The sequence below is a fragment of the Takifugu rubripes genome, chromosome 14, assembly GCF_901000725.2.
Source record: "Takifugu rubripes chromosome 14, fTakRub1.2, whole genome shotgun sequence".
Classification (NCBI taxonomy): Eukaryota; Metazoa; Chordata; class Actinopteri; order Tetraodontiformes; family Tetraodontidae; genus Takifugu; species Takifugu rubripes.
In genome coordinates this window covers 6,660,160-6,685,377 of record NC_042298.1, presented here as the reverse complement: position 1 = coordinate 6,685,377, position 25,218 = coordinate 6,660,160, and the positions used below count along the sequence as shown (strand labels likewise).

General features: G+C 46.7%; 1 protein-coding gene across 2 annotated transcripts; it reads right to left on the bottom strand.

Annotated features, from left to right (window-relative positions):
* Nucleotides 1-721: 721 nt before the first annotated feature.
* LOC101064783 (ras-GEF domain-containing family member 1C) lies at nt 722-16,920 on the bottom strand. Of its 2 annotated transcripts, none has more exons than XM_011610695.2 (14): nt 16,553-16,920; nt 8,302-8,517; nt 8,053-8,175; nt 6,258-6,395; nt 5,178-5,399; nt 3,817-3,891; nt 3,515-3,616; nt 3,196-3,298; nt 3,036-3,115; nt 2,856-2,951; nt 2,678-2,773; nt 2,474-2,597; nt 2,195-2,267; nt 722-2,119 (listed from the first exon to the last, which is right to left on the bottom strand). In XM_011610695.2, exons 2-14 carry the CDS (start codon nt 8,509-8,511, stop codon nt 2,095-2,097), a joined length of 1,467 nt encoding a protein of 488 aa, XP_011608997.1. In that variant the 5' UTR covers nt 8,512-8,517; nt 16,553-16,920; the 3' UTR covers nt 722-2,094. The 2 variants fall into 2 exon arrangements, with proteins under 2 accessions (XP_011608997.1, XP_029703449.1); XM_029847589.1 differs by having other exon boundaries at nt 3,515-3,613.
* Between the last annotated feature and the right edge of the window lie 8,298 nt (nt 16,921-25,218).

The window sequence follows — 25,218 nt, the reverse complement described above, 5'->3', positions numbered from 1 at the left end:
ACTCTGGGGGAGCATCTGAGCTCATTTAGGAAGCATCCAAAAGTTTCTTGAACATATTTGGTCTCTCATGGCTTTAATACAATACAAAATGTATGTATGCTCACCGTTAGGCGTCACTTTTACACAGAAATAAACCCAAATGCTTTAAAATTGAGAATTAAACAATGTAAACTGCAGAAATGTTCATCAGCTTTACAATTTTGGGGTGTTAAGCTGCTCATGTCCAAAATAGTAACAATGTCACAAACTTTAACGTAGCAAAGGGAAAGTAATAGATGGAAAAGCTAATTGTGGTTCACATTAGAGACCTTCTCAGACAAACCCACCCATGTCTGAGGTGTCTGGAGTCAGCTGTGTAAATGGAAGAGGAGATTCTCATACCAAATCTACTGTACATCTATGGTGGAAGGGGCTGCCAACTGCATCCAGTTGGACTGTGAAGCGTTCTGCCTATAGAGGAATAAACCTGTGATGACACAGATGATACGTCATGCTGGGGGGGATGTTGTATCCTGTGGCGTCATCACTCATCCACAGCTCAGCAAATTAGTCGTGTGAGCTTTCCTTCACTACAGTCGTCCAGACACCCTCCCTGTGTGGAAAACTCTGGGCCTTTACTGCCCTCCGTGTCTCTAAAACCTTTGTTATCATTTGATTTGTTTTCAGAATGGGAGGCCAATTTCTGCAACTTCTGACACTGAGAATAAATCAAGTCAACACGTTTTTAACACAGGTTATTGTTTATTAAACCCTCTTCATCTCAGGTGGGGATTAAACTTCACATTTTAGATTCTCTGAGGTCTAAACTTACCTGGGAAATCTCTAACAGGAAAGAAAACTCCATCTGTTACTGGGGGGAAAGGTGCTTCTTCAGAGAGGACACTGACATCAATCAATGGTAGAAAACTGAATAATACAGTTTCTTAAAAAACATGTAATTACATATTTCACCATTTCTCTTCCCCGTTATCCCACCCTCAAAATGGCTCCCGAATCGCACAAAAAAAATTAAAAATAAAGCCAAATTAAAAGCAAAGCTTGTCACAATCCCACAAAACAAGCACATTTCAAGTCAGAGGAACCTGAATTGTCATAACGAGCACTGATTCATATGGCACAAGATTCCCTCTTTGCTTTATAGAAAGACGTCCAAACGTCATTGTCCTTGGACACGACACAACATCACGGATACAAAGTGTTGTGTAGCAGTAGTCTTTTTTACAGGATGAATACGCTTAATGCCCCTTTAAAAAGACCTGTCCTAGCATACCGATGGGGTTTATAGTCAGTAACGATAAAAACTATACATCTGTCAGCACAGAAATCTCCATAAATATATCAGACAACTGAATGTCAGTCGGAGAAAACTTCCTGAATAGCAGAAAGGAGAGGGGAAAAAGTCACCTGTACACGATCTACACCCGGCTATACTGTCATTATAATCAGCTAACGCAACGATACGTTTCAAATGAGTAAACACTGTTCTCCACTCGCCGTTTCCCCCACATAAATAAAAATACAGTTGGAGAAAAACAGCGGACACACAGAAAATCATCGTCAACAGTAGTCTGGCGCACACATGTCAGCAGCTGATGTGGGCTAGCCAGCGCCCCTTCACATCAGGTTCCATCAGGCCAGGAATGAGATAAAAGCAATTTAAATTAAACACAGGTTAAGAGGAAAGCTGATCAACTACAGGAAATAAAAAGAATCAGTAGGACTTTCGGATGAGAAAGTGGTTTTCCCTGTAACTCTACTCTCTATGGTGTAGTAAACATGTCTTCACAGAGTAAACATATCTGGGGGGGGGAGAGGCGTCCTGGTCTCCCTCACCAGGACTCTGCCTCATTATCAATATCATTAGTTGAGTTAATATGCTGTAAAGGCATTTCACTCCCGTTTCCATAGCTTAACATTGCCATAATTCACGTTTCCTTCCTCTTCTTGATGAATCCTGTTCATCGAGAGTCTTTTTTTTCATCACATATTTGTACAAAAACACCAAAGTACCAGCTTGGCTCCTTCACAGTTCATTTTAGTGCAATGAGAACACATCTGCCCTCGCTGGTGGGAGGGTTAGCTGCCGTGTCGGCCTCATGTCTTTCCCAGAACGTTGGACCTGGCAAAGACAACACAGGTGCGTGAGTGTAACGTCGGGCGTTTTCCTCTCACGTGGCTTTGGTGTCATTCTTACCTGAGTGCTTTCCATCTGTCCTTCTCTACCTGGTTCTCGGGACTCTCACTCTCATAGGATGCCAGGTAAAGACCTGAAAAATAATGAAAAATGGAATAAAAGGGAAAGAAAATTCATCATCAAAGTTATCACAGCTTAATAAAGGTGACTTCTGACTTCTTTAGACTGTCCTGAAAGTGGACTTTCCTCTCCTTCCACCCATGACTGACCAGGATGTTTAAAATAAGAAAGGAAATAAAAGGAACTTCTCAGATCAACAAAACACAAAAAAGTTCTTACCGTCCTCACTGAAGACGGGAGCAGTGTGGAGGTAGTGCAGGATGGCGCGATCCTCCTCAAATGGACACTCCACCTGCTTCCATGTCATGAACTCCCCAACCTGTCGAGCCAGCTCTACAAATTTCTAAAAATAGAAAATCACATTAGACCAGTACCTTAAAACAAAGCATAAAACGGATGATGAGATTCAGGAGTCAGGCCAACCTCAAAGTTGACATGGCCATTTGGCAGGCGATTAGCACATCCTTCATTTAAGAAGTATATATCTTTAATCAGCAGGCTGAAGAATGGAATCACGATCTGGAGGGAAAGCCAAAGGGTGAAAACGCCCGAATGTGAAGATGATAATGAGTCGAAGGATTGATGAGGCCCTGAGCTCTACCTTTTCTCTGTTACTGTTGGCGGTCCGAGAGCGATGGGCGGCTCCCCGCAGGGCGGTCCTGTAGTTGTAAAAGTTTCCAGTGGGATCCATCTGATGCTGTGAGAGCCAATGACATCAGCATTAATGTCTAATGGCCGCACTTCTGCTTCTGAATCGGCCAAGTAACTGGCTGAAATTTACCTCGAGGATGAAGAACTTGGCCGTTTTGGCTTTCCCCCAGGTCTTCTTTAGACGTGACACAGGACTCATGTTCATCCCAGCTGTGCAGAGATGAGAGTTTCATTAATAACAACACCTCACAAAGACAGGGGTCCTCACAAATCACAGAATGGGAACTCACAGATGATGGCCATCAGGGAGTTGAAGTTACCAATGTTGAAACACTCTCTTGCAACATCGATGAAGAACTCAATCACCTGGGCCCTCTGCTTCTTCTTTGCCGGCTTTAAACAAGTGACATATTTAGGTAATTATCGACTTCAGATGGCCAGATCGCCGAGGCTGTAGTAATACTAAATGGACACTAGATGGCAGTATTACCCGGGAAAAATGAAATCATTATTTTTATACATGTAGAAAACATTCTACAAAAAATATTTATTCTTAAATAAATATATTTTGTTTTTAATGTTAATAAAAATAAGACATTTACCACTCACCATGCAGATCTCAGTAGCTACCAGGTAACATAGCCTGTTAAACCACCTGACATAAGCCTCAAGGTTGGAGGTTTTCTTTTTCTGGTCACTGAAGCAGGGCTGCTAATCACACACACACACACACACACACACACACACACACACACACACACACACACACACGCACGCACACACACATACATAATAGTAATATAGATCCAACCAATAAATGAACACATTAAACGGACTCAGCAATAAAACTTTACAGTGCACTGGCACAGCAGATTAATTGATTCTAAATCCTGCTGACATTAAATGTTTACCTGAGTTCCATCCAGTGGGTCTTTCTGGACAAAGGCTTGGACAAACTCCTCTGGTCCAATATGACTCAAGTGTTCCTGGTAAACACAGATGGGGTAGTCCCATTAATAAATAGTTCATTTGGGTAATGGAAGGGAATCAATAAAGGGAAGCAATGAGTCATCGACTGATGTTACTTATCGGAATCAAATTTCCACAAAATGACAGTGGCCACGACATACACCTCTATTAGAGACAAGTGAGCAGACGCAAACACGTGCAGATGGGAATCAGCCATCAGAGACAGTAAACTGATGATGTCATCTCAGAGACACACAAACATGCACTCGCGTGCTCACAGACACACAAAGACAACAAATTCAGTTTAATTTGCATTTCCTAATTCTTAAACTTCCAGCAGATGTTGTTTTATGTCTGTCTCTCTATTCCTTTGTCTGTGTGTGTGTGAATGTGAATGTGTGTGAGTGTGTATGTGTATGTGTGTGTGCGTGGGCGCGTGTGCACGTGTGAAAGAGAGTGTGAAGCTGTCAGGTCGCATATATCCACTGTGGGCTTTATCCCCTTCCCTTGAAGCCCCCAAGGCGCAGCGATGACTTCTAGGATGATGTCACCATTCAGACAAGGGTACAAGTGTACTCGCCCACGTGCACACGCGCAGATATGCTCAGAAATAAACCCACCCCCACATCCCCATGCCCACATTAAAACACACATGGATAAACTCCAGCACCATGTGTGCAAATGTGAGGGATATTTGACTGCAGATTAGATAAAACAAAGTTTCAAATATAAAACAACAGTCCAGTTTTTCTTATGTTTGAAATTTGTAGAAAAAAGTGGTCTTGTATAAGCTAGATTTTCAATCTCAGGATGTAAATCCAACAAGGAGAATCACATGGCTGCCAAAAACAGTCATCACATGAACTCTAGTCAGTCACGTTTCCAAAAAGGCCCCAACAAAAAACAAAGCTGAGTTCCCTGTGCATGAATTATCACATTATCTGAGAGTGCCATTAACATTGCATTATTTATTATATTAGTTAGCCGCTCTTTAGTGGAAAATACAAGATCAGAACCAGTGTGTGTGTGTGTGTGTGTAAGGCTCAGCCAGCTGTGCTGTATGTTGTGCAAGCAGAAAACTGTTGTCTTTGGTTTTTCTTTCTTTTAACTTTCATTTCCACCGATACCAGATAGCAAATCAACTGGGCCTGACTTCCACCCCCCCCCCCACGATCACATGCACCCTGTCTTCCCTCCTGCCTCGCTGGCCTTCATCCCTCTCTCCTCTCCCATGTCTACTCCTTCCACCCGTTATTATCTCTTCGGCCAACCTCTGTCCGACCCCTCCCTTCCCTCTCCTCACCAGCTCCACGTGGGTGAGCTGCTGTGCCAGGGTGTACGGGTCGTTGCAGATGGAGAGGATGTCCTTCTGGATGGGCGGGGGCTTGGTTTTGAAGGCCACCAGCTTGTCAGAGATGGAGGAGGCATTGACGGAGACCTTAAGGCTGCTCTCTTCCCCCTGGCTCATCAGGACCAGCCTCTGGTTGAGCTTCTGCAGCACCTGATTCAGGGTTTTCCAGTAAGCCTGAGAGAGGAGGTTATTGATCAGTGCTTCATGTATCAATTATAGGCACGAAGGCTCTGAGTGGCTTATTTAAGTTCACCTTAAATATGATTTAAACATTTAACTGATCAGCAAAATGAAGCTTTATCATAATTTTATTTAATTGACTCTTTCTGCCAGCATTGCTGTTTTCCTCCCCAGGGTCCATGTGACTGGTCATGGAGGCCATGCGGTCAGTCTTCCTCACCACTGACCCCCAGCCGGAGCCCCCACGCGACCACAGACAGTCAGCTGGAAATAGCTGCACATTCATCAACCACCTGCCCTTCCCCTCTTTCTGTCCTCCCTCACCTTCCACTCCGACTCTGTCGCTCTCCTCCTCCTCCTCAGTTTGCCCTCTGGATCCCATCCCCCCATTTCTCCATCCATCTTCCTCCCTTTATTTTTTCCTGGAGGCTGCAGAGAGAGCCACTCCTCTAGCATCCTCCCTCCCTCTCTCCTGTAGTGTCAGACTGTGTAACGTGACGGGAGCTGCGGCTACTCACCCTGCACTGACACGCTGACTCTCTCCATCACCCCGTTAAAGTGGCAGCAATTACGGCTGAATTTCATTGGACATTGGATCATTTCTGCCTGAGCTGTGGCTTTAAAACGACAGCAGCGAAAATAAAGGACTTCACCTGCAGCCCTTCCGTTTAATGCCACAACCACATAGTTTTAGAATAATGCGAAGCAATTTGCACAGCTTGAGTGCCACCCAGGTAGATTTGCCCCATTTTTATTCTGATTATCCCAATATAATCAATAGGATCTGTAAGTCATTCTAAAAGGAGACAATAGTTGTTGTTCAGGTATTCAGCTGACTGCGACTGACTGTACCTCATCACACGCAGCGATCCTGTGGATGATGTCTTCAAGGTGTCCCACCATCTTCTCATCCCTGAAGTCACTGGGAAATGTTTCTGTCCACTCTTTCAGTAGCTGCAGGATCTTGGGACCAAACTTGCGCACCTTCGCCTGTTTTGGATGAGGCAGCAAAGGTTTCTTTAGGAACAGACATAGTGCGAATTACAGGGACTTCATCCCCTGGTAAAAGAGGTACAGATAACAGATTGCGGGTTTGAAATATTTATCTTTCTTATCCATAATCATAACTACTGCAGTGCACAGTATATTCAATATTGATGCCAGGAAGACGCAGTGCCCTGTTGTTGACTGAATGTTACTGGCTAATATGCAGAAAAATTAAAATCCTTATGTACTGTCCATCTACACAAAAGTTTGACTGCTGCGGTCTCTTTTCATGTCCTCTAATGTCACGTCAGAACTTTTCTAGATGAGTGTCTTGGTTGGAGGAAGGCTCCTGCCTGCGGACGCAGGGCAACAATGCATTTTCCACTCCATGTCTCCATGAATGGCCATTTTCAAAGGTGATGCTCATTCATTTCTGGTCTGGTTTCCTGCAGCCTTAAATCTCCCGCACCGTCCTCATCAGCTCAGTTCAGAAAAACAAGTTTCGGTGTCCTCCGCTGAGTTCAGAAGAGCATCTGATGGCTGGCCGTAACACTGGATTGTCTCAGCTCATTGATTTTTCTCCCCCCTCAAAGATGGCGCAGGCTGTAGCCAGTTCAATGACTGTTGCGCTCGGATCCTCAGTGAGGGGGTGAATACCCAACAGCAAAAAGGGCGATCTCTGTTATCAACCCAACCCTAATCGGTTGTTGTCTGCGGTCCACAAACATATTATCAGGCATGACATCAGCACGGACAATCCTGCAGGAGCTCAGATGCCAAAGGGCTGCAGTAAATTACTGATGTGATCTCTGAAACATGAAGACGTGTGCTCAACTCGATCCGGCAAGCCACAGCTGAAGCAGACCTGACCCTCGGACGTAGCAGATGACTATTTCCTCTTCGTCTCATGGATGAAGACCAGGACGTTTCTCGTAACCTTGGCTCCTCCATCCCACCGGTACTCACACTCAAATGCTTTGTAGCCCAATGAAACACTTCTTCTCCATGCAAGTGTTGCTCTTAGAGGCAACTTCCTTTCCTGATGCTTATATCAATCCTGCAACATTTCCACCTAATTTATCCTGTCACTGCAACACAGCAACGTTGTGTTGATCATCCCGAGCACAGATCACATTTAAGGTTGTTGGCTTTTTATGAAAGATACTTGATACCAGCAGTGAGTTACGCTGGTCTGATGGGTGAACATCCTGCCTGTCTGACCTGCAGTGGTGAGAACGTGCACTTCACACTTAATAATAAATCAGCATCATCATCTTGCGGCAGAAACTCTCATTACCAACAAGTTGACTGCGAGAATACAAAGGTCCCATTATGCAACCAAGGAAACGGGTGAGTGTGTGACTTCTGAGCACGCTGACTGCTGCGACACCCTGGTGGAGTGTGGGTGGGTGTTGCCTCCTACAACCCTTGATCAGGATGGAGAGAGAGTGATGCATCACTACTGTGACTGGGCGGTTTGTGCTGTGCTGGAACTGCAGGGGAATTCTGCTAATATGTAGGCGGTTGCATATCTGCTTTAATAAAGTTTTATATCTATATAGATCTGTTAGACTGAAGGCATGGATCTGAGGGGAAGAACAGGAGACATATGCAGCTCGCAGGCTTCTGTCTGTAGGTTTACGTGTGGTGCAGTGCTGACCATATCGAGCGGGCTCTGGTCCAGCTGCTGCTGTTTGATGCACAGCTCACACACCCTGGCCAGCAGCTCCGATGGAGGGATAAACAGACGGGCGCTCAGTAAGAAGGCAAACACATAGGCTTTCTGTAGGAAATAAAAACATGCAGGGGCTGTCTGCAGTTAAAACAGTAGAACCTCACAGGCCAATAATGCAACTGATGCACTTCTGATGGTTTGTGATGAGAACAGCAAAGATGGTGGATCATTTACCTCAGGGTAGTAGTCAGCAGTGGGCACCAGGTTCTGTATAAGAGTGTCCAGAGAGGCAGAGGTGATTGGAGGCCCATCAGCCAGGCATGCTCCAGGCCCCGGGCCCTCCTGTGGGGCCTCCTCTTCCTCCCCAGGCTCAGCACAGGCCAGATGGGGGCTGAAGCCACTGGGAGTGGTGAACATAGTGCCTGAGCACACAGTTTGGGGCATTCCTGTCTGAAATACATAAAAGGAAATGACAGTAAGTATCAAAAACGGATGTAGGAAAGGCAAATTTACTAATATTGATGTTGCAGAAGTGGAAATTCTAAATTTTTTCCGCATATTTCTAAGTGCTTGGGTTATTATTTGGTTCATTAAAACACATTTTAGGTCTCAAAAGTGAGGCCATCAAATGAGAAGGAAGCAGACTGGTAAAATAACATGCTATGAACCGGCCCCCCTCGCCATCACCCACGCCAGCAAGACAGAGGACACAAATGTGGGTCAGTCATTCTCAGAGGAGACCGGTGGTGCCTGGAATGGTCACGTGGCTTCCTCCTCTGCCTCAGACGTCTTTCTTTTGAAGAAAGCTCCAGGTTACATGTATTAAAAATTTAGCATGCTTCTCCCCTCAATGGAGCCGCCACTGCAGCCGTAGTGGAAGCGAACGCCATCGGTGCTGTACGCTAGAGTAGAGATACTACACAAAAGAGAGCAGTCGTCATGCCACAATAACCATGGTCACTCAGGTAGAAACCATTTTCATCACAGCAGCGACCACTGACAGCCCAGTGAACAGGCCCATTTTAGCCATTCGCTCATTGTTTAAAGGTGTAATATATATATATATATATGTGTATGGTTGACCCTGCCTTCACCCTTGTGTAACCTCCCTGTGTCCCTGAAAGGGATAAAGCAGTTAAGAAGACAGGACGAGACGAGACTATTAATTATATACCTTGACAGTAGATGGGGGGTTGTGGGAAAAACTCACCTGCAACATCTGAAAATTATTGCTTTCATCCTCTGGTGACCTTTAACTCCCCCCCCCCCCCCCCCGCGCATAGTTGTCAGGTTAAAGGTCAATCACTCATTGACAAATGTCTCGCGTTTGCACGTTTCCTTTGTTCTCTTGCATGAGCACATCTTCATGCTTTTGGGCACAGGAAGGCAGAGAGGGGGTAAGGGGGTGGGGGGCAGCCTTCCTTCCTACATAAACCACTGACACCTGCAGCCCCGCTGCCCACAACGGATGCAGTGGCCCGCGAGGGCAGACCTATTGTGGGTTCTGCTGCAGCCCACTTTGTGTTCCACAATACTGCCAAACTAAAAAAGAACAGCTGTAAAACATCTGCATCACCCATCTGATACAGACATTGTTCTAATTACTCGTGTTGAGACGGGGGGGTTGCCAAAAGACAACAATAATTGTGCTTCTGCCGGTCATAAAGTGGCGCGTGAAAGAAAACTACCAGACGCTTTAACAAATGATTTTTATTACAGTAGAACTTTTCATGGATGTTTATGACAACTGTCTGGTTGTGAGAAAAGGCTGTTCATTGGATATTTGAGAGGGATAAAACAGAAATATTACATTATCTAAAATGCTGGTTCTGTTCAACCCATCTGAGCCATTTTCTTATTCAAGTCAATGTCTAGATTATATTCAAAAACAAAAACTGTAATCCTGGGCTCTTCTTCCAGCATATTCCTCTAGATTGGATTACAACATGCAGCTGCACAGACAACGCAGCAATTGGCAAATCCACCAATCTTCAGACGCAGTTGGAAGCGCGATGAGTGAAAGGATGTGCCTCGGCGATGGGGTTGACAAAAGCCAACGTCTGCTCACTCTTGCGAGTGTGTAAATCTCGGAGTTTATCTGCGAGTCGGCTCATGCATACAGACACATACACACAGTCCTTTTCCACTGTGTTGGTATTCATTTATGTATGGCAGTGACTGAGAGTGTTATTCTACGTGCCCACACTACCAATGATTTCCTCTATCGTTTGTGATAATCTTCACTTCTCATTTCCACTGTTTGCAGCCACCTCAGCTCTCCCCATTGATTCCTCCAACATTCCACTGCCCGATTCGTCATGTCATCACAGTTGGTCCGTGTGTGTGCTAAATTCCTAATTGTATTTATTATCAACAAAAAGGACAAAACAGTCTCCTGATTTATGCCAAGTAAACACTAAAGTGGCCACCTTCTTCCAAGAGAATGCCCCTGAATTCCTGCTTTTAATAGGCTGACTGGCCTTATCACTCAAGCTGCTGTTCCTCTAGCTCTGTGCATCTCTATGTATAACCTGTTTCCATACCTCGTGGTAGCTCCCTACGCGCCTGTCATGCTGCATCAGTGCATCAACACCACTATGAACAGGTGAGTGTAGTGGGGTGTGCTCTAATCCCCTCTGAGATCTCCAGCAGCTAGCCAACGGCAACCCTGTGCTCCGTCTAGACAGCTGGGGAGAGTCATTGTACCGGGTCTTGTGTGTGTGTGTGTGTGTGTTGTCTTGTGATTGTGTTAGGCTGTTATCGCTGCCATCAGGGGATCTGCCTGTTTGGTTCTATCATGATTAACAGAATGCCAGTGTCTGGAGGCATGGTCTTTATCAGCACCCTTGACTGCCTCGCTCATTTAAGGCATGTGTGTGTGTGTGTGTGTGTGTGTGTGTGTGTGTGTGTGTGTGTGTCTGTGTGTGTGTGTCGTGCACTGGCATTAATAACAAGATTTCTTCATGGATGCTGTTAAATTAGTTTCACCACATAAAAAGCATTATTCACACTCCCCTAAATGAGAAAATGGACAAATTTCCAGGCCCCAAACCCCGACTGTGTGTGAGGCAGAGGTCAAAGGTGAAGCCTCCCTGGCTGAGCGGATACACCCAAAATCCCAGGTTAGCCTAGCTCACACACCAGACACAATGTTAGCTTTGAATGGAGGCAGCAACATTAGTAAATAAGTGTCACAACTGACACTAATGAATGAAACTGCTGGTGCTTCATGGCGGCCACAAACCAAAGCGTGTACGAACACTGACAATGAGGACCAGCACCAACCAGGAACGTCCAGCAAAAACCTGGTGTGGTTAAAGGGGGAGTAAAAACAGGTTAAATCTGCTTCGTTGTTTGAGCTGTAGTAGAACTAAATTGGGACAGACGTGTATTCTGAAGGAGGTTGTCCATAATATTCCCACAGGCTAGCGCGCACCGATGTGGTGGGTGGTTGTGAAAGACTGTTTAAAGACTCTGATGATGTTGCCTTTGAACAGATGGCTAACAACTGTTGTAACCCGACAATTATTAGTATAGGAAGAACACTAATTATTTTTTTCTGTTGATGGGAGGATGGTTTGGATTTTACAGGTTGTGTGAATTTGAGATTGCACTGGCACCAATTGAAACTAGCCCTTGCTGTCCATGCACTGAGTCTAACCCCACCAGGGTCTGGTGAATATTTTATACAGGACTGAAATACTTTCCATTCAACTGCTCATCACAGACCCTCCCCCATCATTTCTTACAAATGCCAGACTCCCAGAACACCTATTTTCCTTCCCAGCCTCCATCACATGACGCACCGGGTCCCTGTTCACCAGCTAATTTACATCATCAGACACCTCTCCAATTTAGGCTCCACATGTTTTGTTCTTAACACATTACGGTTTCAACAGTCTATTTTTGGACGGCGCTCTCAAAACGCAAATACTCCCGTATTTTTGGTGCTGACACCATTTTGCGCACCTCTGAGAATTGCAGCTCTGGCCTAAATTTTCCTCAGTGTTCCTGGAAAGCTGTGGTGATGCAACTGGACAAGTAATAGGGAGTTATGGCGGCAGCAGTGGCTCAGAGGAGAGTAAATCCCACCCTGTCGGACAGCCTCTCACCCCTTAATCCGCCTCTCCACACCTTACTTTCCAGTAAAGCCAGTCAGGATGCTGGTACAGATGGCCCCGCAGCGGCTCGCTCTCCCAGTGGTAGCTGTTGGCAGCGGGGGTTTCTTGGCCCCCTGCCCCTTCCATCTTCCCAGAGTCTCAACACGGGGCCCGAAAGTGTACTGGCGTTTAGAGGGAACGCCAGAGCGCGGGAGCCAATCTGGCAGCTGAGCTGCGCAGTGGCTGCCTGAAAAATACCACACATATGCCGCTGCACACACGCAGCGACAAATTTACACAAGCGGACTGCGGACGATTAAGCGTGCATGGGTGGAGCTGCGGAAAACAAGCGAGCGCATTGTTTGGTGGAGGAAAAGAAATATACACATGCATGTACAGTTGCACCCACACGGCAGCCAAAAGCAGGGTTGAGTTACCACCCTGGCATTCCAGCTCCTCACTCATCCTCCAGGCTGGACGATTACATTCAGGGTCGCGTTCAATGAGACCCCCCCCCCCCCAGGTCACGCCCATCAGCTCCATCAGGACCAAGCAGGCTTTTCATAGGGAGTCGCCATCGATGAACACACCCTGTGCATTTGTGCAGCCGTCCTCATTCCTGAGCAGGTTTGGACACAGTTGCGTGGCTGAATGTGCTGCTGAACCGAGGAACCAGAAATCCCAGTGAAGACATTCCTTTGCTGCGAATGCGACCTGAAACATTCTCCATGATGTGCAGCTGCACTTTTCTCTCATTCTGCACTGCGAGCTATTTTCTCCTGTTTTGAGTAGAGGGACAGAGGCACTAAAACGCCGCAAATTCAGTTAAGCGTCTGAACCACGGTGCCCATTATATACAATAATTAATAATACTCCCATTTCCGCGCCATCCTCATTCAATGTTCTTGTGTAGCGTTTGTCCCAAAACTGGTGTAATTTCTCTCAAGTGCAGATTTGGTGCAATCACCGCGGAGTAACAAGAGCATCAAGACAGTAAAGCTGAATGAAGCGATGTCTGGGAGCCGCGTCCTCTGTGGTTCCTTTCAAAATGAGATTATTCATGCACACACCCCTCTCAGCCCCGCTCTAACACTCTCACTCAAACCTGCACAATAACAGCTGCAAACTAATTAGCAAGACGGCAACAGATGTAAAATCTAATCACCCGCCATCACTGATGTCATCATGGCTGTCTCCTCTCCTGTGAGGGAACATCTATCTGCTCATTATAGCCGGCGTGAACGGAGGCCGCGCCGTGTGAAACGGCCCGTGTGTGCGTGCACTAATCACCGCTGAGAGAGCCCCTGACCTGCTCTGCTCGTGGCTCCTGATCTACTCGCTGCTCAAATATGGCTATGCAAAATACTGAAAGATTCCATCTTAAAAGTGCTCATTAAACTGTACATCGCGTCTCTGGAACCGGTGACACACCCACTCTGTCTTTCATGGCCTGAAAACTGGTATTATTCAGACAACACACAGTATTAGAGGAGGGAAATGATTCAATATATGCTCGCTAGGGTGAATTATTGAGCACACCAGTGGGGATCTAATCATATTCCCTTGCTTTCTTGACCCAGCCGATCCATAATGACAGCCTGTCGATAGACGCATATATGACAGCATGCAGAGCTCGGCGAGGAGGCCGAGGCCAGCGCTGGAGAGCACGGAGGGTTTCTATGGAGCCGCAGCTCCTATGGCGAGATAATTAGATGCTGTTGAGCCCCCGCTGCGATTTCACCTCCATCATCTCCGTCTCATTCCTCTCCCTTCATACGTGAACGCCGTCTATTACAGCCTGTCGTCGAGCAGCAAGATTGCCCTCATCATCGCGGTATCATTGTGGAGTCACAAAGACATCTGGAGGCCTGGCAGGTACAAAGGCAACTGTAATGATCTAACCCTTTATTTCATCAAGCCCCTGACTGAAGACTGCTGGGATATAAATGGGGGGGGGGGGCTTAGTGGCACTGCTGCAGATTGTAATAAAGTTGGAAATAATTCTACGCACGTACGGGAATCTATGCTAATTTAGCCGTCCCCTGACGGCGCTCTGGCCCCGTGCCTGCAGCTGGGGCTGACAAACTTCCACAATGAAAAGGGGATCTTTCCCTTCTGATGTCAGGATGTGTTCCCCAGATTCTCGCTGTAAGGTAGAAACCATCCGCCAGGACTTTATCAGAGACCCTCGGCAAAACAGGACACAAAAATGTTGCTGCAAAAAGGTGCTTTTGTTCGGATGGGACTTTGGAAAAGCCCCCGTAAGCAGAAACAAAAGATCCCCATTCACATTTTAAAGTTCTGCTATTTTAAACCCTTTCTAATCATAGAAAAAGAAGAAGCAAAGGATTTCCTCATCTGCTGACAAACCATTTGTATGCTGTCGGTGCCTCCAACAAAGGAGGGTGGGGAAGGCGGAGAGTCACTGGTTTGGCTTCTTTGTGTGTGTTTTTTTTATCAATAATGTAAGGAACTGGGATTCCGGAGGAATAAGAGTCAGCAGGATTCCTGCTTTGTCCTCTCTTGCCCAAGGAAGAGGAGACCTGTCTCACCTGTGGAGGAGAACACCACCACAGCCCTGCCACAAACCTTGTAGTGGTGATAAAGCTGTTATTACTACCACACTAACAGCTACTGTTTACCTCTCTGACCTGCCCCAGACGGCCCCCCCGGCCCTCCCCCCCCCCCGCTCTCTGGGAACCCGCCCGTCTCCGTCCCACGTCACGAGACAGAAGAGACACGCAGCACACCTGTTATCCTCTGCTGACTGAGCCGGAATAGACGGAAGCTTGTCGTCTGTCTGCGCCACACTCATCGCACGCAGATCCACGTGACTCACGGCTGAAAAAGCCAGATTTAAATTATTGCTACAGTGCGAAGCCACTTCAGCTAAATAGGACATCCTGGAATGTCTGAATGCTTTCAGCCAGAGTCACAACACACAACGACAACCTTCCTCTGTCTCCTGCCGCCTCTACCTGATCCCAGGTGTTCCTCCGTATGAAGCAAGGGTCTAACTGCTGCTAGCTGCGTCTGAGCCTTTCAGCCCTGTTCGGCAACAGCCGCTGACCATTCCAAACCCTTTTAAATGTGCTGTCACCCTGCGTCTCGGAGGCGGGGCAGATTTTGACCCCCGTTGGGTGACGTTAGGACAGACTGGTTTAAGAGGCCCGTCTGCAGCAGCCAACGGCGCGAGCGGAGCCAGCGGTTCTTCTGTGCACCAGCGGGCGCAGGAGACACCCGTCTCACTTCACAAAGGCAGCGCAGTACAACAGCGTTTGTTTTTCACCCCTCTGCTCGCACAGACGTGCACGCTCCCTGTGAAGGTGAGAACGAGCAAATGTGCGGTTCCCAGGGTCGCGTCCAACACAGGTGGAAGAAGTGGGCAGAGGGAGGTAAAGGACCCTCTTCTGGAAGGGGTGCACGACCCTCCCATCCAGCACGTCGGCTGTGGGGGGGCTGAGCTAAGGGTGTGGGAGGGAGGGTGAAAAAGTGACGATACTGGTAATATCAACAACAGTGGCTAGAATTTCTGCTCACCTAACTGGTTCCTGACAGAGCTCGTCCTGCCTCTGTGCACTTTGTAGTGAGCTACAAATCTCATTGTCCCTTAGCTTTGGACAAGTATGATTTGCAAACTAGTGCATTGCCTTTTGGTTTTAAAGGCTGCTTTACCCCCGCTCGCTTCAGCAAATCATGCAGACCCCCCCCCCACTCCATGGAAACTGTACGTGTACGGTGGCAAAGCTGTGCAATATGTCCTGTCAACGGGAGGGAAAAATGACACGTACGCATTTGAATATATGCATATAGACGCAGAGCGGGTCAGAGTACAGGCTAACCCTTTACTACAGCGGTAATAATCACACAAAATTATATATATACACACACACATATATATTTATATTAATAAATATATATATTTATATTAATAAATATATATGCATAGATGAGATTAGATCTGCAGTCAGTCAAGCGAGCAGCAGATCATGTGACATTGATCTGAGTTATCTACAATCTCTATTTTCGAGGCCGCCCATCATTTCAGTGTCACCTGCTGACACATCACACCCCGAGTGTGTCCGCGGCTGGCGGAGGGGAGCTGGAAGGCCCCTCACACGCCCTTTAAACGCAGCTGGACACCGCTGCTGACTCCCATCACAGCTGGGGGGGTCGGGGTGGGGGGAGCCGAGCTATCCACACGATAAGCGATTATGATGTCATCACTGTTGCGAGTAAAGTTCTGTTACGACACCCATACATACGGAGATGGTGCGTTGATGGACGCCTTTTTTTACGGATCTCATGCGCGTACACACACGTGAGCGCAATATAAATATGCTAATTAGGTGCACGTGCCGTTACCTTGCTTTAAAGCCACTTACCCGACACTACACGCTGATCCCCATCTTTGATCCGTATCGTTTTCTGATGTCAAATCAATGCAGAGGAGCAGGTTCGGCTATTCCCAAATCAATCCGCGTTCACGGCGGCAGCAGCAGCCTGTTCGCATCCGCGGCAGAGCTCCAGGAGCGCAGGCCGGCAGATGTGCGTAAAGGTCGGTGCTGGTTGTACTGGCTTTATTTTCTGTCTTCACCGGGGACACAGGCGGACACAGGCGGACACGGGCGGAGATGCGGCGCCGTTCCGGAGCGCGTCCCTGAAGGCGTGGCGAGCGTCCTGTCCTGCGCCACGGAGACACGGGAGGCAGAGGCACACTCAACACGTCCCTCGAACAAGTGATCAGACCAAAGGGAGGAGAGGCAACTACTCACGCACCTGTCAAGCACGCGCAGCAATGCCACTTCCGCTTTAGGCTGTCAAAATAAGACAAGACTAGTTGTTGATCAATTAAGCACTACTGGATTGTTGTAAACGAGTATATTATAAAGGATTGGTCATCATTTTGGTAATAATTACATGTATGTCATATGTGTTCTAAATACGCCTGGAAAAAGTCCAATTTGAAAGTCACACACTGAATCATACTTTTTCATAATTCTGATGAATTGATTACGTTTTTCCACATAAGAAAGCAATAAATGCTCACAGCATCACTTTTGCAATTTGACAACGTACAGCAATTTCCTTTGTGCCCACATGTGCTTTTAATTTGAAGGGATGTCTAATTTCCGATTTGCTGACCGTGCGATGCTACCCACGGCCCAACAATTTTGCAAAGTACCAACTGACAGCCACAGTCATAAAACACTAAAAAGACCAGCAGTGGCCTCCTCTGCAGCTTTTTCAGTGTGTGAGAGGCAAATCTCTTCAATTAGACACATTGGCCGTCAAGTTGGCCAAAATTGTTCAGAGGATCTAAAACACAAAGCAAATAAAACATATTTGGATGATGCTAAATTGTTCTCTCCGACATAACTTCCCTCCATAATCCATGTTCTTGAATTAAAAAAAACAAAACATCTATATTCATATACGAATCTTTGAAGCCAGACAAGGTCAAATCCAACATTAGAGACTAGATCACTTGTGAATATATTTATTTATTTTAATATCTTTGCTTGCCCGACGAGTCATCATCCTATTATAGCTGCAAGAGCTTCAACCCAATGATTACAAGACGCTCTTGTCATTCGTAATCCTCGGGCAAACCCTTCTTTATAGTGAGTGACACTGGCTCTTGAATTAAAGGGCTATGCCTAAATATGAATGTCTGTTGAAGACATGTGTACTCAGTGGAGACAAGAAGCTGGAATGAGGGGATTAGTAAGTATGGCTTCACATACAGAAACATAACACTGGATCTATTCATCACTGGCCACTTTTATTTTCATTAAGAAACAGTCCAAATGTCCTCCATACTAAGATCCGACGCAACTCCGAGCCAATGTTTCAAGACAGGATGGATCCATGTGTCAAAGGTGTCAAAATTTGGCCCGGACCATCTGAATGTGACAGCAGACAACATTACAGCAGGCTCGTTTCTATTCTTCTCTCGTCCCAACGCCACTGAGCCAGTGTGAGCTGTAGTTGTGGCTGTTGTACGCTGACGGGAGCAACACCCCTGTGAGAGTGTCCTGCTGTGGCCCATCTGTGTCCCCAGCTTGTAAGCAGCGAGACATTTCACTTGCTGTTGCCGTTTTGTATCTGCTCGAACCAGTCAGACCATTGACCTCTGACCTCAGGCATCAACAAATCATTTTGGTCCAGACTCGCCCATCGGCTGCACAGACACAGATAAGATTTAAGAGAATTAGATGGAGATGGAAGAGATTCAGGACACTGGACAGTGGCAGGAATCTGGGTGTTTATTTACCAGCATATTGGCTCATTTGGATCAGTTATAGTAATTCTGTTTGGTATTTGATCAAATAATTGTACAGTTAAGTATGGGCCATGTTAAGGAATGATTTTGTACCTCATGATTCATCATCATCACTATACCAACAGGAACACAGGAAGTGTGATATGTCACATGATTTCTTTTTTAAGTAGTTCCTAATCACAGATACTATTTCCAATGTCTGCCGTATAAGCTGAGGAAAGTTCTGAATGCACAAAGGGCCCATGAAGCAGAACAGGAAGCTTTTTCTTCCGGTTTTTGGTGTCAATTGATCAATTTACTAAGGAAACTAAAAAACAAAAAACCCAACAATGTCGGTTGTGACCAAATGTTCTTCCACAGACAGAAAGCTGAGTTCCAATCCACAGGGTGGTTGTATACAGGTGTATCTACTCACACATGCACCAACACTGAGACTCAATATCACGCAAGCATGGTGAAGCTAAAACGTGTGTGTGGTGACGTTTGTCAGTGTTGCAGCTATGTGTGCACTCATTCTGCCACTGTTATATTTACTAGAGTCTTAGCCAGTCTTTCATCATTGTGTGTGTCTGTGTGTGTGTGTGTGTGTGTGTGTGTGGTCACTAAACCAGAAGCTAATGATTACACAACAATGTTACGCTGCTCCTGAAAAGGGCTTCTTGTAGTTTCCACGCGGGCTCAGAGCCCAGGGCTGCACGCAAGAAACTCAGTGACATGATCGGTTTTAGGACCCAATCTACCATAAAAACACACACTGTACATTTCTGCAGTCCACAGTCGTGCTGAGGATTTAAAACTCCATGTCTAAAATTTGCATTTGCTTCGTCACACTAGCAGGTTTAAAGATAGCAACAAACAGGAATAAAAGCAGACCCAATCGAATACAAAAACCGCCATATGAAACAGTTGTGACATCCTGGACAAAATGTCACTCCAGAGAATTGTGGGTAATGGATGCCACGATACCGAGGCGTAGCTGAATGCATGAACAGCACGCTCACAAACATAACATTTACTGTGATACATCCTTTATAGCGGCACGATCATCCAAATCGATTTAACAATGTGCAGAGTTGTGACCTTTGACCTGGAGGTGATTGACTAACCTATTCTTCTAAAGTCTCGCTCCAGTAAAGGTAACTTTATGCATCTGCTCTGTCTCTCCCCTCTCCCTTTGTCTTTCTCTAATGGCACTGTTTGCATGGCTCCCCAGTGGGAAACCTCAGTGGGGATTCCCAGCCAGCCACATTATTTATGCTGCTGGATGACATTGAGCTGTTTGTGCATCTTTTATGACTGTAAGTGGCGTCCTGATGAGTTCGCATTCGCTTAAACAAATGAGGGATTCGAAAGCTGCAGGTCACCTTGAACGGAGCCCACTAATCCTGCTCTATGTGGGTGGGGGGTGGGGGAAGGGGGGGGGGGGGGTGTCGTAATGTTAAAAAAAAAAGGCTATGATGTAGCTAAATTGAGGATGATTCCCTTGTGTGCACAACAGGACGTAAAGGCGGAGGGCTGCCAGGAGATGAGCGGGAGGAAAACAGAAACGGGAACCGGCCTTGAGAGGAGCGATCGCTGCATTGAGAACCCTGAATGGGGAACTCAAAGACTTCACAGGAGAAATTCCTGGTGCCTCTGCTCCGCCTGCTGCTATCGGCGCTGAAAGACCTCCGCTGTCTGTCACTTGTTGGTCCGCTGCTGCCTGTGAAGGCTTCAAGCTGTCCAAAGTTTCACCGGTGCCAGATCCAAGGCTGGCCCGCCACTCTCGCCAATCAGTCATCTTTTCCCCCGGCGCCTCTTTGTCTCATCGGGTGAATGCCTGAGTCTGTGTATCGGCCGTCCTTTCAGGGGAGCAGGGTAAACAGGGAGCGGTGGCGTTTGAGCAGACACAACAAGGCCTGAAAGACCCACAAGAAGTGCCACAACAGTTTTAGAATAAAGCAGTTAGATTAAAAACAGAGTCTGCAGCAGTTAATGATCTGAGGTACTTATGAGGAGTGTTTTAGCCAAAAGGAGGTTAGTGGGAGATTTTCCCCCAGTAACTCTTCTTATAAGTTTGTGTGTGTATCAATGCAGTTTTAAGAAAAACTAAAAATCTAATTTTCTGTAATAGGTGATGTGTTTAATGGTCCAAGGACCCAATAGAAAAGTTCCATTATTTTCCCGCACAAGCTGCCATTATCAGTGCACGTTCGCAGAGTCCTCCAGCACAGCAGCCTGCTCAAGAACGAGGCATAATTAATGACTTTGTTGTCAGGCACAGCGTAGGACTGGGTGTCAATCACACGCTGGGCTTTCAAGCAGGGATCATAATCCTCCTCCTGTTTGCAGCAGGACTCCCAGCAGCTCCGGGCCCGTCTGCTTGTGTTTAGCCCGCGACTCTCCCGCGACTCTGGGATCAGCAGGCTGCAGAGGATTACATGACCACAAACAGTGCAGGAGGAATATGAGGGATCCGCTTTGTTCTCTCACACACAGAGAAGAGTTCCGATTATTAATGAGTGGGATGAAGTTTGGATTGTTGTGGGGTGGAAGAAGAAATAATACCTGAGAAATTCCCAGGATAAAATTACAATATGTTCCAACATTAAGTGTTGGTGCCACCCTGGAATAAGGGCAATAAAGTAGAGCGAAAGTTTTATAAAATGTGCTCATCTGTCAGTTAAATGATTAATAATTTACCGAAAAATTGTGCTGCATTGGAGGAATTCAGTCGTCACCTGCCCGCCTGCCGGCTCTCTCAGCCTTAATGAATATTAATGCTTCTCTGAACCTCTCTGATATGGAGACCCCAAAACACTCATTCATGGCGCTGTCAGTTTTATGAGGAACTTCAGCAGCCACTTTATACTGGTCAGGTTGCCATGGAGAAATTACTGATGAAGCAGCGCTTCATTGTCAATGGAGTTGATTGGAACTGGCTTGGATACGCGGCGTGCAAGAGACCAGCTGGTCCTGAAGGAGTTTTTATGTGTTTGTTGTTAAGTTATCGCCTATGATCTTCAGTGAGCTCCGGCTGCCATGAAGAGAGGTTCTGATTTGAGGAGAATCTGGAGGAAAATGCGCAGGAATTCTGCAGGGCTGTGAGAGAGAACAATGGCAGGTTCTGTTGGAGAATGCAGCATTGTCACACACGCAGGCTTCACTGAAGTGTAGGAGGAAGCGTCCCAGCGCTGCTCAGACCGAGAGAGAAACCTTTGACGTCTCATTTCTCATCCAAAACGTTCCGACGAATCAGCGTCAGCTGAGATATTTATTTAACAATGTGTCTCTGATTTGCTTGGACACTTTCAGACGCGTGTCATGTCCTGCTCTGACACCGAGACGGAGGAAGGCTCTGACTGGCTCAGACAGGGTCTCTCCAGAGCTGCTGCAGAGTCCACCATGACAGCCTCGGCGCTGACATCATGTGTGGCCTACGGCGCCGAGGCTGGCACGCAGCATGTCAGCGAAACTGTTCTGTCATACAACCATTCAGTTCCTACAAAACCTCTTTTAGATCCCATTGCTACACCTGCTTATTTTTACATTAGATACAGGACACGTGATGTAGATTTGCCCCCACAAAAACACTTTAATTGCGCTGGAAATCACTGATATTTAGTCCCTCATTGTCATTTCTCCTGTTTTTGAAGCTGTGACTTTCACAGTATGTATATATGTATGTATGAATATATGAATGTATTATGAGATAACAGGTCAACAAATATGGATGACCTGCCAAGAAGACTCAGAACCTGCATGGAAAAGTGAGAATAACCTCCCACTGCTTTCGTTTCCAGGGTGACTTGACGCACTCGGCTCCCACCTCCGTCGCCTCGCAGAGTTCTGAATGGGAGCCGAGATGGGGAGGTGAGCCCCGGCCAATCTCCAACATCCCATAACACACAGCACGGAGGCGGTGAGGGAAAAGCAAACGTAGGGGGAGCGTTGTTATGTTTATTACAGGCCTGAATTTCGTTTCACGCTCTGGTGCAACGATATTCCACGCAGCTGTCTGGCGGGAGCCCGAGCTAAAACAGCAGGTCAGTACCTGCAGCAGCGTGATTCACAGTCCTGGATGAATCACCTGCCTCGTTTCTGCCAAACAAGAAGCTTAAATGAAAGCTGTAATGCTGTTTGATTGAAAAGTACAACAGAGCAGCAATTAGCTCCTGCAGCCACGGAGCTTCTCCAATTGTGTGGCTGACTTCCCCCTTTTCCTCTCTCTTAGCCGAGCAGCAGCGTGGCTATCTGTGCTCTTCATCGTTCACAGGGGGAGGGAGAGCCCATGGCACAATTGGGCCAGCGCCAAGTGAGAGGGGTGACATCATCCATCCATTGTGCCGGACGCCGTGGAGGCCGGGACATCATTACCACGGAGCCCATGACATCATCCTCCGGTCAGTTCATCTATCGGAGTGGTGACATCATGCACAGTGAGTCATTTTCTTCGAGACGCAGATGTCTAATCGTGTGTTTTACTGTCGTTACCAGTATTATTACACTTCTGAAATGATTGCTGCCTTCATCACAATGAACCAGGTGTAAAAATGACTCATGGCTCACCTGTGTGCTGTTTCGAACACCTGATGCCTTCCCCCGCACGCACATGTAGCTGGATCTGCAGTTACGTTTATTCCATTTATTCATGTTCCGCCCGTGCATTTAATAATTGTAACCCCGCTTCTCAAAGAAGGTTCCAGGGTCGATTTCCAGTTCCTATGTGGAATTTGCATTTATGGGTCTTATACAGCTGTTCTTCCCAGGTAGACAGGCAGACTGGGTTGTGTGTGTGTGTGTGCGTGTGTGTGTGTGTGTGTGTGTGTGTGTGTGTGCGTGCGTGTGTGTGTGTGTGTGTGTGCGTGCGTGTGTGTGTGTGTGTGTGTGTGTGTGTGTGTGTGTGTGTGTGTGTGTGTGTTTCCTGTGTGCTGACTTATCCAGGGTGTATCCCTGCCTCCTGCTAAGTGGATGCTGGGATGGACTCCAGCACCCCCTGCACAGACGCTGTTTGAGGAGGATGCAGCTTCCCTCTTGGTTCCTGCCTCTCCTCTTCAGAGTTCGCAGGCAGCTCCGTCCATCTGTTGGCTGGTTGGTTTTTGTAAAGCAGGAAAACACAAAATCTGCTGGATGGACTTCATAGAATGTTGCAATGTTTGGAACGAGCCAACAAGCCCCCTTTCCGGTGGGGTGTGGATCCAGTATTTTAAAGAAAGGAGACATTTCTTAATAATTAAAGTCATCCAGTCGCACACATATATCATGGATTGATTTGTCTATATAATTTAAAAAGTGTCATATGTTTCATTAGCTGTGTGATTTCCTCTCTGATGGTGCCAGACATGTAGGCGGAAACCACGTGAGACCCTATGCTGTAGGTGTGAGTGCAGGATGAGTCACGAGGGGCTGGATCTATACAGTATGTATACGGCCCAGTCCACATGCACACGCACGCACAGCACAGCTGCATCCTGTCACATCTGACGGCGGCTCACCCACATCATCAGCAAGTATGAGGCATGTTTAATTATGGGTGCATAATGAACATTACTTTAGATGTTCAGACGCCGATGTTCAACGGCCCACAAACATTCCGCTGTGGAATCTGTAGCGCTCCTCCGGACGCGCAGGCAGCGACGGCGAGCTGCTAATGTCGCTTTGGTAAATGAGAGGTGGAAAAACTATGAATAAGAGTCATGTTATTATGTCGCAGGGCGAGTATTAGCCCTCAATAAAAGAAAGATTTAATGACCTGCCATCGGATTCTTCTCATAAATGCTCATGCAGGACATTCCAGACGTCACCATCAGCCCCCATTCCTGGATTCCGTGTTCAGTGTGCAGCACTCGAGTTGCGACGCTCTAACACAACGCTCGTCATATTAACACATTAATATTCTGCGTGAGTGCTAATAAACTGAAAATAATCTACATAGCAGCAGGGATGGACAAGAATATTCATTTCAGCCGTTAGCTAAGCAGAAAACCCAGAAGGAACCTTTGCAGCAAGTCATCCGTAGCAGGACTAGCTTGATTTCACCAGAGGCACCACCGTCTGCGCGTTCTTATGTAAAAGTGTCGGCAGCAGCGTGAGGAAGCCTGTAGAAGCAGGGCCAGTTGTGACACCTCTGCTGAGCTTTCAGCTCCTGTGACACTCCAAGAACAACCCGTCCTGTTGCTGAAGCTAAAGCAGCTGAGGATTTAGGGAGGTCGCCACAATGCCACAGCACTGACACCACCTGCAAATGGACTTTCCTTGTGTTAGACCCTCCTGCTTCTTGCTATTAAGAGAGATTCTCCACCTGAGAGGCCGCTGGATGCAGGATGAGCCGTTAGAGCCGTTAGAGCCACAACACGTCACATTTGTATTTTGATGCTGCACGTTTCCATTTGATAGCTCTCCTTTCTGTTGGGTTTCCTAGCAACAGGTCTGAGTCAGGGCTGGCACAAAGGCGGAGGGGTGGGGGGAGGGGGGTCAATGTCACCAAACCCTGATTAGCCTCTAATTACTTTAATGGATGTGTGCCCCTCTATCATTCTTCAACTCCCTGTTTTCAGCTCTCAGAGGATTCATCCATTAAGCATCATGAATTTAGCTGTAATTTCTGCAGCATTGTCTTTCCTCTCTTTTTATTGTCAGCTAAAGCACCAGAGCAGTGTGAGGAAGGTAGTTCAAGATGGTTAAATATGGATTTTAATATTTCCCCTTCCCAGAATCGTAATTAACGAATCATAATTTTAGATTATGTAGGTAAAATATGCAGCACTGCAGCCAGAAATGTGAAAA